Source organism: Amblyomma maculatum, chromosome 1, assembly GCF_055883805.1.
Source record: "Amblyomma maculatum isolate TAMU_Amacu chromosome 1, ASM5588380v1, whole genome shotgun sequence".
In the NCBI taxonomy this organism is placed as follows: Eukaryota; Metazoa; Arthropoda; class Arachnida; order Ixodida; family Ixodidae; genus Amblyomma; species Amblyomma maculatum.
This window is the reverse complement of record NC_139344.1, coordinates 434,643,005-434,657,407: the sequence shown is the minus strand read 5'-3', so window position 1 is coordinate 434,657,407 and position 14,403 is coordinate 434,643,005. Positions and strand designations below refer to the sequence as shown.

General features: G+C 43.5%; 1 protein-coding gene across 1 annotated transcript in view; it reads left to right on the top strand.

The window, feature by feature from the left end:
- The first annotated feature begins 5,734 nt into the window (after positions 1 to 5,734).
- The window catches only part of LOC146209436 (gastric triacylglycerol lipase-like), a 58,552-nt gene continuing 49,883 nt past the window's right edge, over positions 5,735 to 14,403 (top strand). The window contains exons 1-2 of the mRNA XM_084580339.1: positions 5,735 to 5,791; positions 7,482 to 7,707. Coding sequence (XP_084436465.1) covers positions 5,735 to 5,791; positions 7,482 to 7,707 — 283 coding nt within the window. The remainder of the gene's footprint in view (positions 5,792 to 7,481; positions 7,708 to 14,403) is intronic.

The following is a 14,403-nucleotide window of genomic DNA, read 5'->3' as shown; positions in this document are numbered from 1 at the left end:
TAAGCTAGGATTTAATAGGAAGAAAGTGGCGGAGAGGGGAGGGGGGGGGCGGTCAGGCAACGCACCAAACATCACTGCTGGAAATGTCACTTAGGGCTGCGCTGTCTTCATCTCCAATAGGAAGTAGCTCATCAACTACATATCCTCCGTTATCTCGGCCAACTTCGTGCACCGTCGCTTTTAAATACGGACGTCATGAGCTGGGGACTAAACCGCTCTTACACGCTGAAATTATACCTGCATAGATTAGGTGTCGAGAGTAACTATCTGCTACAAATATATAAAAGAGACATTGCTCTAAAAGCTCGGACAAATTGGGCTGTCAAGGGTAGGGTGCCAACAAAACGAAGCCGTGGATCAATATACGTTCATGCGGCTATAAATTAGGGATCACAAGGACCGTTCACGACTGCCGTGACGAGAGATGTCCCGATTGAAAGAGCTTGAAATCGTCACTTAATTGACAATTGTCTTTTTTATCTATAAATTATTCCGGGGCGCCTCGTCTGCACACTTGAGAAAACGACACGATGTACTATGCTGGCTTTCCAGAGAGTAGCCACACAAAATCAGAACGCATAAGAATTCTTTCGGCTCTCCTTTGTCTTTTGTTTTGTTTGGCTCGCCGCGCTGTTACTGCATCCATGGCCAACAGGACCCTGGACTGAGGGTCTCCTCGTTGAATAAATAAAGATGTTTTATCCTCCTCCTCCTTCCTTTCACTCGACTGCAACAATCCGTAAAGCTAGGAAATAGTGTTTCACGTACCACAATTAAAAGATACCTATTACGCCCCACTGCACCGACCTTTGATTCGGAAGTTTATCGCTGAGGCTGGTGCGCTCCGAGGAATCATATGGCGTTGGGAACGGTGCTTAACTTTTCAAAGCGACTCAGACTATGAGGAATGCTGTAGCGAAGGGGATCTAAAACTTCCAGCTATCTGGGGTTCAACATGCACAGCGAGGATAAGTGATAAGGACAGAAGAGCCACTGGGACACTCAAATTCCCCTAAAGTAGGACGCGACAGCGTTAAACAGTTTCTATAACCACTTAAGCCGGCCTTTGGTAAATATCAAAACGATTGTTGCCATCCTAACATTAAGGGGATAGTTTGGCTTATTAAAATGTTCAAGACGGGAGCCTTCGTTGTTGTTGTTCTGGCTGTATAGGAAAAAAGAAAAGAAAATGCACGGGCCTGCTACTGGATCCGTAGCTGAGCCACCTCCGGTGCGTCGTGCGGACAGGAGAAAAAATAGAGAAGAAAGGAAAAAGAAGAGGGGGAGAAAGACGCTCGCCCCAACAACAGCCATCTTCCACCATCTGGCGGGTGCAATAGCGGCCAACAACAGATAAAATTTGGCGGATGGCTAGCCCCTGTCACAAGCGGCGTCGACCTACAGTCCCAGCCCCGTAGGGCCAGGAACTGCCACCCTTCACCACCTCCTTCCCGCCGCGCTGCTTAGGCATTGACTGTGAGACCTTTTGGGATTGCCTAGAATTGTGGCATATACTGCTCCTTTTCTTTGCTGTCCACCAATTCTAAACGCCGTTGATGCCTGCTGTAATGCGTCTATTTCTATACATGCTCTGTGGTGCGGCGTTCGAGGAAGCTCCTGATGGAAAGCGCCGCACGGACGCCTGGATCGAACGCCCGGTGGGGTCAGCTTCCTGTAGACCATTGGTTGGTTGCACAACGTTTATTTCCATCGGAAATGGGTGTCCTCTTCCTTGCCCCCGACACGCGTGCTGGGGAAGACGGGGAGTCGTGCGCCCGCGGATTAGAGGCTTGCAAGTAGCCCTTGGCTCGTTGCGGCCTCTTCCGCCAGATGGGCGATGCGGAGCTGGATCACGGGGTCCGCGATTCGCAGCAGGGTATCCCAGGCTTCTCTACTTGGGTCGAACACCCGGCGGGGTCAGCTTCGTATAGACCATTGGTTGGTTGCACAACATTTATTTCCATCGGAAAAGGGCGCCCTCTTCCCCACCCCCGACATGCGTGCTGGGGAAGACGGGGAGTCGTGCGCCCACGGATTAGAGGCTTGCAAGTAGCCCTTGGCTCGTTGCGGCCTCTTCCGCCAGATGGGCGATGCGGAGCTGGATCACGGGGTCCGCGATTCGCAGCAGGGTATCCCAGGCTTCTCTACTTGGGTCGAACACCCGGCGGGGTCAGCTTGGTATAGACCATTGCTTGGTTGCACAACTTTTATTTCCATCGGAAAAGGGCGACCTCTTCCCCACCCCCGACATGCGTGCTGGGGAAGACGGGGAGTCGTGCGCTCACGGATTAGAAGTTTGCAGGTAGGCCTTGGCTTGTTGCGGCCCCTTCCGCCAGATAAACGGTGCGGTGCTGAATCGCAGGGTCCGTACTTCGCAGCAGGGTATCCCACGCTTCTCGACTTCTATAGACCAATACCGATCTGTGACGTAAGCAGCATGCGGGGGCGCTTCTATCACCAGGCTGGGCCAACTTGGGGTGAACGTTAGGCTTAGCACTCATAGGAATACATATAACCGAAATATTTCAAAGCACTTTTTCTGATTTCACGGAACACCTCTGGTGCTTTTATTCTGTGCAGAGCAACCATGAACATCCTAGAACATATCGTTAAAGTATGAAATCTCATTACAGATGCGAACTATTTTTAAAACACCGCAAAATGTATGGGGGTGCCCATTGGGAAGGCAACCCATAAAAACAGATTTACATACACCTTACCGCAACATTTTTCCCGTTTCGCAAAGCACCACAAGTTGTCCAGCGCTTTGAAGAAATGTGTGACAAAGTGTGCTGCGTCACTGCGGACTCAATCTACATTTTAAACACCTCGTTGTCTAAAATCTTCGTTAGAAATACATTGCGGTTGCGCGGAACAAACAAAATATTTGCAAAGGACGGTATGCAAAGAAGCTGACTTTGCTCCTACGAAAGCACAGTAATGATGACGTCGTGGCGTGGTTTATCTAATAACTGAGAGGAAAAAAAACGCAAAATAACGGGCACGACGCCATTGCGTTCTGAAAACATTGATCATCGCTACGTAGAGACTGTAAGCAATAAAATAAATAAATATATAGGTTGCGTCGTGATATATGCATGTGGTGAGCAAGTCGTAAGCAAACAATTTAAGAGGCTTTATATTCCGACGTGCGTGTTATGCCCTGCATGATCTGCGCTGTGCGAAAAAAAAAAAAAGAAAAGAAAGAGAACGAAACCGCACAGAAAGCACAGAACGACATATGAGAGACACAGCGGTAATACGGGGGGAAAAAGAAAACAAACGAAAAAATACCTAGCATATTTGCTCGTTGACGAGCTTACGCGCATCAACCTGGTTCAAAAGAATTGTATGCCTCAAGGAACTTCTATGCCTGGGCAGGGTCTGCAGTGAAGCGACTTGGAGAAAAAGTCAAATGCACTACAATGTTATGCAGTATGGTAGAAAAGCACCCGCGTCAGTCTAGAGAACTTCCCAATGTGTTTGAGGCACCGCAAAAGGGTCCGGATGCACACCGCCAATGAACAGTTTTTCATTGTTGCGCTGTTTATCCGATTCCGACTAGCTTTTCACGTAATCCAACACAGCTGTAGCGCAGACTATATTCCCTTCCAAGTACTGCATGTCTGACGATTTATGGGACGGTTGACAGCACGAAAAGTGACCGCGCATAGCTGCAGACGACCATTCCCAACCGGCGCCGTCGCTAGAAGAGAAAAGCATTTGTTGGGCGAGTTGGTGGTTACGATGATCCATCGATGATCGATGTCGCACCACAAATGTCAGTGGCACAAACATTACGTAATAAACAAAATACAAAAAAATGATAGAAGTGAAAATACAAAAATGCATTTGCGCATACATATTTTCCAGCTAGTTTTAGAACAGCGCACCATTGACTGAAGAAGTGACGCTGTCAGCTGAGTTAATATTTCTGTCTTTCTCTCTGTTGTTCCTCATTTGCGTAAAGACTGATCTAAAAGAATAGGCTCTACCATATTCTTAACAAGCTACCAGCTATTTATAGTTGTGAACTTGGGATCCGGAGAAATGCCTCAGTGAAATATATAGTTATGCATAAAAAAAAAACTGTGATAACATTCCAATTATGAAAGGTGTTAGGCAGGAACGAATGATCTCGAAATTTCTATTTACTGCTTAGAGGGCGTGTTTTGTGATCCGCTGATGACACTGCCTTGATAAGTAATTTATTGGACCGATTGCGACGAATTGTTAATGAACTAGAGAGGTGAAGCAGAACGTGGCTTGTGATGGTTTCATGTTGTTGTTTCTTTTTCTTATTTATTCAGAACACCTTAGGTTCAGGTATTGTTATTTTTGAAAGGAATTTTGCTTCATGTGCTTGTGAAAACTGATGTCATGATGACCGCTACACATATTGTATTTGCTTGTTTTGTATACATGTGTCAAATGCAATTTGCTTCCCCCAGGGAGGAAGGCCCACGTCAGGCGTCGTGCCTTTTGGCCTCCTTCCTGAAGTGTAAAAAATGAAATGCACTTCAAATAAATAAATAAATGAAAAGATATGCCTAAATATAAATATGAAAAAGGCTAAGGTAATGTTTGACAGCTTTGAAAAGGAAAGGGGATTTAAAATAGGTAGCGAAGCACTGTAAGTGATAGGTGAATACGTCTACTTAATACAGTTAGTAACCGGAGATCAGGACCACAAAAAAAGGAAATAACTAAAAGAATAAGAATGGGATGGAGCGTATTTGGAAGGGACTCGCACATTATGACTGGCAACTTAACGGTATCACTTAAGAGGAAAGTGTAAAGTTGCATCCTACCGCTACTCACCTATAGGGATAAAACTTGGAGGCTATCAAAATGGTTCCAGTTAAGTTCGGAACCACGCTGAGGGTTACGAAAAATGGTATGTGTAATGTTAAGGGATAGGAAGCGTTCAGAATGGGTAAGAGAAATTGCTCGAGTTACTGACATTCTAGTCGACATCAAGAAGAAATGAGAATGGCCAGAACGTATATTGCGAAGAGAGGATAACCGATGGTTTCTAAGAGTGACCAATCGGATTCTAAGGGAAGGACAGCGTAGCGCGGGGTGGCAAAACATTAGGGGTAGAAGTTCGCAGGGGTCACGTGGATGCGTCTAGCAAAGCACCAAATTAATTGGAAGAAAATGGAAGAGGCCTGCTCGGGCTTCCAGTGGGTATAGTCCGGCTGATGATGGTAATGATGCTGATGCTGATAATAAAGACTAATAGTTAATAAAGACTGATGAAGGTTTTCTTGACTCTAGGCTTCCTTACCGTCCGGGTTTGGGTTTCTTCTATTTTATTATGTCTCTTGTCACTCTGACTACCACGAATCTGCTAGGTTTACATGCTGAGTTGCTTGTGGGGGGTAAATGAAGCGGTCGATGGTCACGAAATAGAAAACGAGGAAGCGAAACACACTTTGCGAAAAACCGCCATCGTAGCTGGTCTCCTAAAAAGAGAGCAATAAAACCAGCTGGAGCGCGAACATGCATGATGCCGTCGCTGCTCCTCTAACCCGCTTCTCTGACAGAGCCCGTAGCAAAGAAATGGGTCGGAGAGGGGAGAGAGATGAAGTGCTTACATAACTCGCAAAGGCAAATAGAACAGCATTTGTTGCAAAAACAGCGATGAATCTACAGTAGCTGCTGTACCGCTTTGATAATGGTGGAGGCAGGCCGCTATTTAGCGGCGATTGTCGCATTTTCATCCCTGAATATGAACTTATTTCTTCTCCGAGCTGACGACCTGGAGTTGCAAGCAAACATGACACCAGTAAGTAAACTATTTCTAGTGCATTGCTGGCCAATGCGACGTGCGCCATACCGGCATTCGTCCATTTCGCTTTCTTATTCAAAAAATCATAAACCAATATTCTTAGCTTTTCATTCTTTTTTTTCTTCATGTTTAGCTTACAGCACTCGTTAAAAATAACAATAGTCAAGCTGGTCACAAAAGCTTGTTTGCACTCTTTAATGAGCATAATACTCAATGATAATGCACAAGATGTGGGGAATTCAAGCGCTGCTATAAAAGAGGCCAGAAAGTTTGTATTCTATCCCTGTTCAAAGTCGCCTCGTATTCTTCACATAACTTTGGCCAGAATATGGTTAAAAGTGAAGTAAGTTAGGCAGTAGGAGTCATATCGAAATACCTTGCACCTCAGAATGCAAAGTTGTGCTCTTGCCGCTCGGTTAACCTCCCCTAAAGGCTATGTTAAATTAAACGATCCCTTTATAGTCATGAGATTAAGCTTAAAGCGATAATGAGGATACCAGAAGTTTGCTTGTACCGATATGTCGGAACGGTGTAATGATATAGAAGTTGCTTTCTCTTAAAACGGAGCTTCTAAAAGCTTTAATCGGCAAAAAACATTTAACGTCAGACGATTGAATAAGATACACGGTGCATGTCACACTGCGTTGCAGAGGCTAGCCTACCCCACAATTTATGTCAAGATGGTGATAATAGAATCTTTTGGAGTGCTACGCCACGCGTATCGATCAGTGGAATTATGGGGAACTATTATCGGAACTTTCTGGGCAATATTTGAGTCTTTTGGTACATAACTAAACTCGATAAATTCAGACGGAACCAGAGCCAGAAAGAGCCACTCAAAAAGAGACAAAAAGTGAATTTCTTCTTAGACCACGAACTGTATGAATTCGCCTTGCTTGCCCCATCAAAGGAATGTGTTTGAAAAGATCAATATATTGCTGCGATTAGCTAAATGGTTTGACGCGATCATGCTTTTTTTTTATGAGTGAAAATAAGCTGCTCTAATAATTCATCTCAATTCAGAAGGTCACTTGTACTGAATCATTTACAATGAAATGAATTCTTTTATGGCTTTCGTTTCCTGAATATTTCGCAACAATTTCAAATCCCGCGCTTTCCACACGTTCGCCGAGAGAAACATTTTGAAGGCTGTCGGAGACCCTAAAGAGAAATTTGTGTTTGCTAAACGTTTGCTGCCGATTACAAGCAGTTTTAATTAATGCGTTCAGTAAAGTAATTGATATTTGCAAATGCCTGCAAATATGTGAAACTAACTCGAAAAAATAGAATTTACAATTTCAGCTTTCCTACAGACTAACATGTTAAACGAGGTGTCTCAATATACTATTTAGAGCTTTGGATAACAAACAACCGCGATTATGTAATACAAATGTAGATTATGCCATAGCGAATGCGAATGCAAAATTAATTTTCATTCGAACGGCATTCCTAGCGTTCGTGTACTTGCATACACGTCCATCGTATTTCCAATACTAGATTACACTTCCAAAATTTGGGACCTCTCTTACTTTCTGATACAACGTTTAGGATCATTTAACATTGGTTATTTGTTTGTTTGTTTGTTTTTTTGGCTCGTGCGATTCAATTCAGAGAATCCTAAATGTGCGAAAAATGTTGTAGAAATATGCTTAACGCAGTACGCTTTTCCTCGTTATCCTCTGCACAGTGTCAGTTGATAAAATACTTCGGCTACCCTTGCGAAACCAGCTACTTGACCACAGAGGACGGCTATGTGCTTCAAGTTGACAGGGTTCCACATGGACTGCACAAAAGCGGTTCATCCGCGCAACGCCGACGAGGAGCCAAGGGAGGCCGTTACCCCGTGCTTCTTCTGCCCAGCTTTCTGGCCGCCTCGGACATGTGGTTCCTCAACTATCCTTCGCAGAGCGCAGGTAAATTCATTATATTCATCAAATCATTCTGACGTCTGTTATCGATAGCCAAACCAGCGTTTCCGGCGGTGCCAACTTCAAGCTTTTAAACTACAAGGTCGACCGTCAACGTAAGCAACCAGTATAAATGACGGCTTCCAGCTAGCTCTCGACAGTGGGCACGGCGGTAACGCCAGGCTGGTGGCCTCAAATCCATTTCTGTTTACCGTACAGATCAGACGATATGAAAAGTGCTACCACTCTAATGGTAGTTTAACAAAACTTGAAGTTGGGCTAGATGGTGCATTGTAACTTGACTGAAGATAAAGCGCACGGGAAGACACACACAAGAGAAGAAGACACGAAGAAGAAAAAGAAGTTAGCACGTGTCCTGTGTCTTCTTCTCTTGTCTGTGTCTTCCCGTGCGCTTTATCTTCAGTCAAGTTACACTGTAAAGGTGTTTGTAAGAGAAACGTATGGTGTTTGTGTGTTCATGCTGCAGTGCCCACGGCCTGTCTTCGAGACGATTAGGGACCTGCGGTTTTCATTGCTTCTTGGAAGAGATGTTGAGTCCAATCCGGGTCCAGACGACACCTCGCTAGAAGCCCAATTGTAAGCACCTGCGGCTGATATAGAATAAAAAAGGGCATAACATTAACCAATCGAAAGGTATCTGCGACGTACAAAAATTTGAGAAATTGTCATGTTTGAGAAGCTTTCAGAATCTGTAGAGAAGGTGTCGGAACTTGAGCAGCGCGTTGAAATTGTGGCCAAGAACGTTGATGACCTTGAAATAATAGTCGTCGCTTCAGTCTGAAAGTTGATGGCTCTGAATATGGGAGTCGTTGCTGTAATCGAATAGTTTACGGTTTGAGCTAATCTGAGGAAAAGTCCCCTGAAACGTTTCATGAGATAGTTGTAGATGGAATTCCGAAAGGCGCTCTTGATGTTGCGATTTCAGGACTAGATTAAATAGATCGACTTGATAGACCGAAACCAAAAGACTGGGCTTATGTTTGACCGGCCCTTAAAGTTGCATGACTGCAGTGACAAACGAAAAATTCTGAAATACTGCAAGAAGCTGAAAAATACTATCCATCAGAAATTCCATCGGCGAAGAGTTTTACGCACAATTTCCAAATATAAGCGAAAAGCTTTGCAACAGAACAAAAAACATAGTCATCTGCAATAGAAGGTAATAATAACTTCCGATAACGTCCACATAGCTGGCCACCTTTTTGCGTGAAACGGACAAAACAACAATATGTTCCAAATAAAACCAACAAAACTACAAATAATTCAGCCACATCGCAGAATCACACGGTCCATATCAAAAGTAAACTCACGGAATCTAAACAGGCGAAGTCTTATGAATAATGCGGAATGCCTGGAAGCTGTGTTGTTAGCGCTCACTCCGGGTGTGGTCAATATCTGTGATTCAAGGCTGCGCTAAAGTGTATCATATAATGAAATAGTTCCGCGAGGTTATATTATTCTGCGCAAAGATGGAGGATCCAGGGCTGGAACCATGGCTATTATCTTGAGAGATGTAATATTTTTCATGCCTATGCCTGATGTGCCGAATATCAAAAGCATTTGGTACAAGCTAAACGTGGATACGGTATACACGCAGGCACCTTCTATATACCACCAAAGACTGATCCATACCTGGTTCCCTTGCTTCATTACATGCACCGGCATATATCAGGCGACAAAATTATTCTGATAGATGACTTTCATATATCAGAACCAGACTGAAGGTCCCAAATTTTGAGATACATTTAAAACAATGCTCTATTGGACATTATATTCGCATATAACGCAAGTTTACCACTTCATACGCCTACTCGCCTTCAAGGGTCGACCAGCTCGATACTTGATCTGGTTTTCTTTAGTGGCTATCTTTACTCAATCTAAATAGATGCTGAAGTACTTGAAAATTTGTCACAGTAAAATTATGTTGTGCACCCAGCCTTTTCCGGTTCTTTAGAGTTAAAGAAGACATACGATGACATTGCCGTTTGGAAACGCAGATCATGCGGCGATGATGGATCAACAACCATTGATCAAATATTGCTGTGTTTTAAGGCTCATGTCAGACTCTGCATTGACAATATTAACGCGATATACGTTAAGGGCCCCTTTTTCGAAAAAAAAAAAAAAAGTCGTTGTCTGTGTTGCGGTTGCTGCAAAGATCAGAAAAGTAAATAAACGTTAAACGTTTTTCGGAAACCCGCGGAGTCGGACATGGTTCCTTCGCAGGTTTAGGCGAGCACGCAATCACTTCACGACAGAACGTTTTTTTTTTCTTCATTGCCAAATTTATGATCAAATTTTACACATAAAGAACAACACTCCCCAAACACACCGACATGAGTTAAAACCACACCATTTTGGGCTGCGTGATCCATCAAACATCACGTATGGGCAGCAACACTTCCATTCTCGGAAGCCACTCAGGCGCTTGATCTTGTGCCTTGAAAATATCAATAACACTCGCAATGGCTTTTCGAAAATACTGCCGTATTTTCCTAGCATCAACGTCTGCATGCCTGAAAGCCATTCTGGATCACCAAGTACTGTGCATGCTAATAACATACTCATGTCCAGCGGTATCCTATCATCATCTTCAAGTGGTAAATATTGAACTCCGAATGCATCCACGGGTATATCTTTTTTAATAGTTCGCTATAGAATGTCCCCCCAAAAAAAAAGCTTCCCAACAGACTAGGAAGACGTGTTCTATAGTTTCCGGCTTGTAGCATGTGCATACATTACGCTCATTTTTATTTGGAGAGAAGTAATGCGATTCTGTCGCGGAGAAGGTAAGACTCCGCGACAGAACCGCATTGCTTCTCTCCAAATAAAGGTGGACCTAGTGTATGCATTTCCTTACGGCTGTCAGCTAAACTTCCTTGGAATGTACAATGCTGCAGCAACTGATGCCGCGAGTCTCCGTTCGATTCAAAGCCTTATACTTCAATCAATCGTCTTCAAAGCATGGGGCTTTAAGGAAAGCGGAGAGAAAATAGACAACGTACTTTAAGTTGGAAGAAATAACCGAACAGAGGTTATCGCATTGGTGTTTAAAATCAAGGCAAGAGGGAAATTTCACCCTGCGCCAAACACTAAAAAGCAGTGGTATGTCATGAGACGTATGTCGCTGTGAGGCTGAAGAGCATGATAAAGAGATGCCAACGAAGCTTTGTAAAGCTATCGCGTTGAGCTCCTAAAGGCGAAGATTACCATCCCCCAATCATTTTTTTTTTCAACTGCAACAAAAGTTACAAAATATAACTTGTAAAAAAAAATATCCATGGATCACACGCGACGCTATCCACCTCAAATTTAAATAAAGCGATAGACAAGGCAGCTAAATAGAATTATTGTAGCACTACACATAGTGGATTTATCAAAAAAGTTCCTCGAGAACGCCGGAGATTCCTAAGTTCCCAACAAATATGGAGGAAGAAAAACTCCTCTGAAGGAATTGACGCTGATATCATTAACAGTTTTAGTAAGCGTTAGTACAACATAATGTCTGTGCTGACCTTACTGACCATGCTCTTGCATTCACATGCAAAACGCCATTGGATTGTTCTCCATCAAAATTCGAGGCGGCAGTGCTTACGATGTTGGTAAACATTGATTATATAAAATGTAATGGGCCAGACAGAATTCCAAATAAATTTCCGAAGTGGTATGCCACGTCTGTAAGTAAATACCTCCGCCTGATGAATCAAAAATACCCCTAAGAGGGCAAACTTCCTGATTAGTGCAAAGTAGCGAAACCAATAAGGATGTATAAATCTGGCAATACATCATCTGCTCAGCCCTATTTATCGACTGTTTTCCCTCACATGTACTTGTTGCAAATTACTGTAGGACATTATTTTGCAATTTATGTTAAAATTGCTACCCAGAAACCAACATGGATTTCGTAGTAGTTTTTCTACGGCTACACAACTGGTAGAAATTATTTTTTATTTGTCCGATGCCGCAATACTAAGTCACAAATTGATGTTCTTTTCCTGCATCTATTGAAGGCTATTTGACCGAGTCTCTCATGCTAAGCTACACTTTAAGCTCAAAAATATATACTAGGGATGGACAACTTTTATTACGGTGGATTACTATTTACCTTAGCCATCTTTATCAGTTTGTTAACTATTATCATCATTGCTCAGAATTAGCGCCTGTTCTTTCAGGAGTCCCTCAAGGTACAGTTTTAGCCCCGCGGTTGTTAGTGTTGCTTATAAACGACATGCCAATGAAATCGAAATAAAGACACGGTTATTCACGTATGACCCGCATACTTTACCAAGAAATAAAAACTTCTAATGAGAGGAAATATTTTACAATGCTCTAAGAAAAGTTGCTGAGTGGTACAATAAAAGGGAGATGATAACTAAAAAACCGTTTATACGTCAATTACAAAGAAAAAAGGTGCTGTGCGATGTCAGTGCGCTTTAAAGAACACCAGGTGGTCGGAATTTCCGGAGTCCTCCACTGGGCGCCTCTTATTGCCTGAGTCGCTTTGGGACGTTAAACCTCGTATACAAAGTCAAACCACATTATATGTACTTAATAAATAGCGTGAATATCCGCAGCATGATATAATATCGATACTATGGGGTAGGTATCCCATCCAACTTAAACTGGAGTGCACATGTTCAAATTACAACCAACAAAGCTATGATAAAAAATTTTCTTCTATAAAAGGGCTCTTCGTCATTGCACATCTGATACAAATATTGTTGTTTACGTCATTTTTATCCGTCCGCAATTAGACTACGCTAACGTATTGTGGTTCCCTCACACTACAAACAACGTTAGGCATTTGCAATGGTGCAAATGAAATCTGTGCACTTTATATTCAACTGCTATCGCGGCATGCATTCGCTCACAGACGTTTCGCGCATGAAAGATGTTTCACAAGCTGTCCTACTGCGCGGAGTTACATCGCCTAAGTTCTTTCTATTTACTGTTCAATAGCGTCCTAAAGATGTCCCCCAATATGGCTACAAGGACATTACTTCTTTGTTCAGTGCATGATGTCGCCCTATCGATGCAAGAAGCGTCGAAATGATCCGCGCGCACCTGCAGAAACCTAAAAACTTTTCTGAAACATTTCAGAGGCCATTTATTAGAGCAACGCAATGCTCTCTCCTTTGTATAGGAATGCTTGCGTCCATCCGAAAAAACTAAGTCTATCGGGGCTTGTCAAGTATGATATGAAAAGTCCTGATCAACTACACACTGGTAGCAAGAAAGAGAAAAATAAAAAATCCTTACCTTTCTGTATGAATTCGACACGAAGTCCTTCTTAGGAACGAAGCATGACCATGTTCTGCAAGTTTTGTCGTATTTAGGGAAATAAAATGCTTGTATCCTCTCCCTGTATCGTTGTTGCTGGTGCACCCCGGCACGCAGCGCTTATTCTTCAACTTAGTATACACTGCACACTGAGCACGGAAACAAAATTGCCACAAAAACAAAAAGGGAAGTGATAAACGTGCGCACGCCGCTACAACCAAGCGTCCGGCGCTCCTCCGGGAGCGTGAGAGAGTAGCAAAGGCTAAATTATTGTCACTGACGCTGCATCTTCTTAAAGTGTCAGCCTGCCGTATGTGAAGCCGAAATTTTGGCGCAGGCCTCAAAGCTGTTCAGGCGATGATGCCACCGGGTGCCGCGCTAGAAGGTCTTCGCTACAAGGCGCATGTAGCTCTTAACTAAAGCAGACATAACCAAGCCTCTAGAGAAATACATGTTGTTGTCGATATTCGCTGTCATTTAGCGACATAGGACAGGACGTCTCGACGCTAGCTTTGTAGTCGCCCTTGTGAGTTTTGTAGCGAGAGCTACATTGGCCACAGCCTCGTCATTTCGAAGTGCCTGTCCGCGCCTTGTCTGTGAGAAGACGAAGAAGATAGATAACTCTGTAGTTGGTAGAGGCGAACGACAACAGCGAGTTGCTAGGACAGAAGGTTTGTTAGATCCTTGTGACAGATGTGGACCCCGGAGTTCGACGTAGAGACGATGTCATGGCACTAGAAGTCTGAAGTCTTTGCCGAAGTCGAGAGGCAAGGGGTGTTCATAAGTGAAGTGATGCCCCTATGGCATAAATAAAGCTGAAACCATACAGTAAACTGCTATGTGCAAAAGTCACGACTTTACTTTCAAGCTGAACTTAAGCGTTGCCATGCAGATTGCGCTCGCGTAACTGCAGGTTTTACCACAAGCTAAACTACAGGTACTTTTTACGTACAATATTTCCACGACGCAATTACAGTTTGATCATGGCGTCATGATGGGCATTCATTTACAATAATTCTTTGATTCACACGTTTCAATGCTCAGGGTATTCACAATTGCCATCATGGTTCATCTTAATATGTATGTGCGATGGAATTCCTAGAGTTGATGTTTTAGAGGCGCTTGCGCTAAGGTCTTGCATTTGAGAACACGCGCATCGGCGTGTAGGCAAAAATCAAATGTGCCTCTGTAAAATGCTACTAAACAAATGACGCGGGCGGGCAGTGATTGCTTGGGAGTTTATGTGAAGCTCTGAGGGCGCATGACATTTCAGAGTTAACATTAGCTTCCAGCTCGAGCTCCTCGCTAGAGATAGGATTGTGATATTGGAATCGAAGCTTCCGGAAACCTTGGATTCTCAACCAGACACTGTATCTTGGGCCAAGCTGCATTTTTGTACGC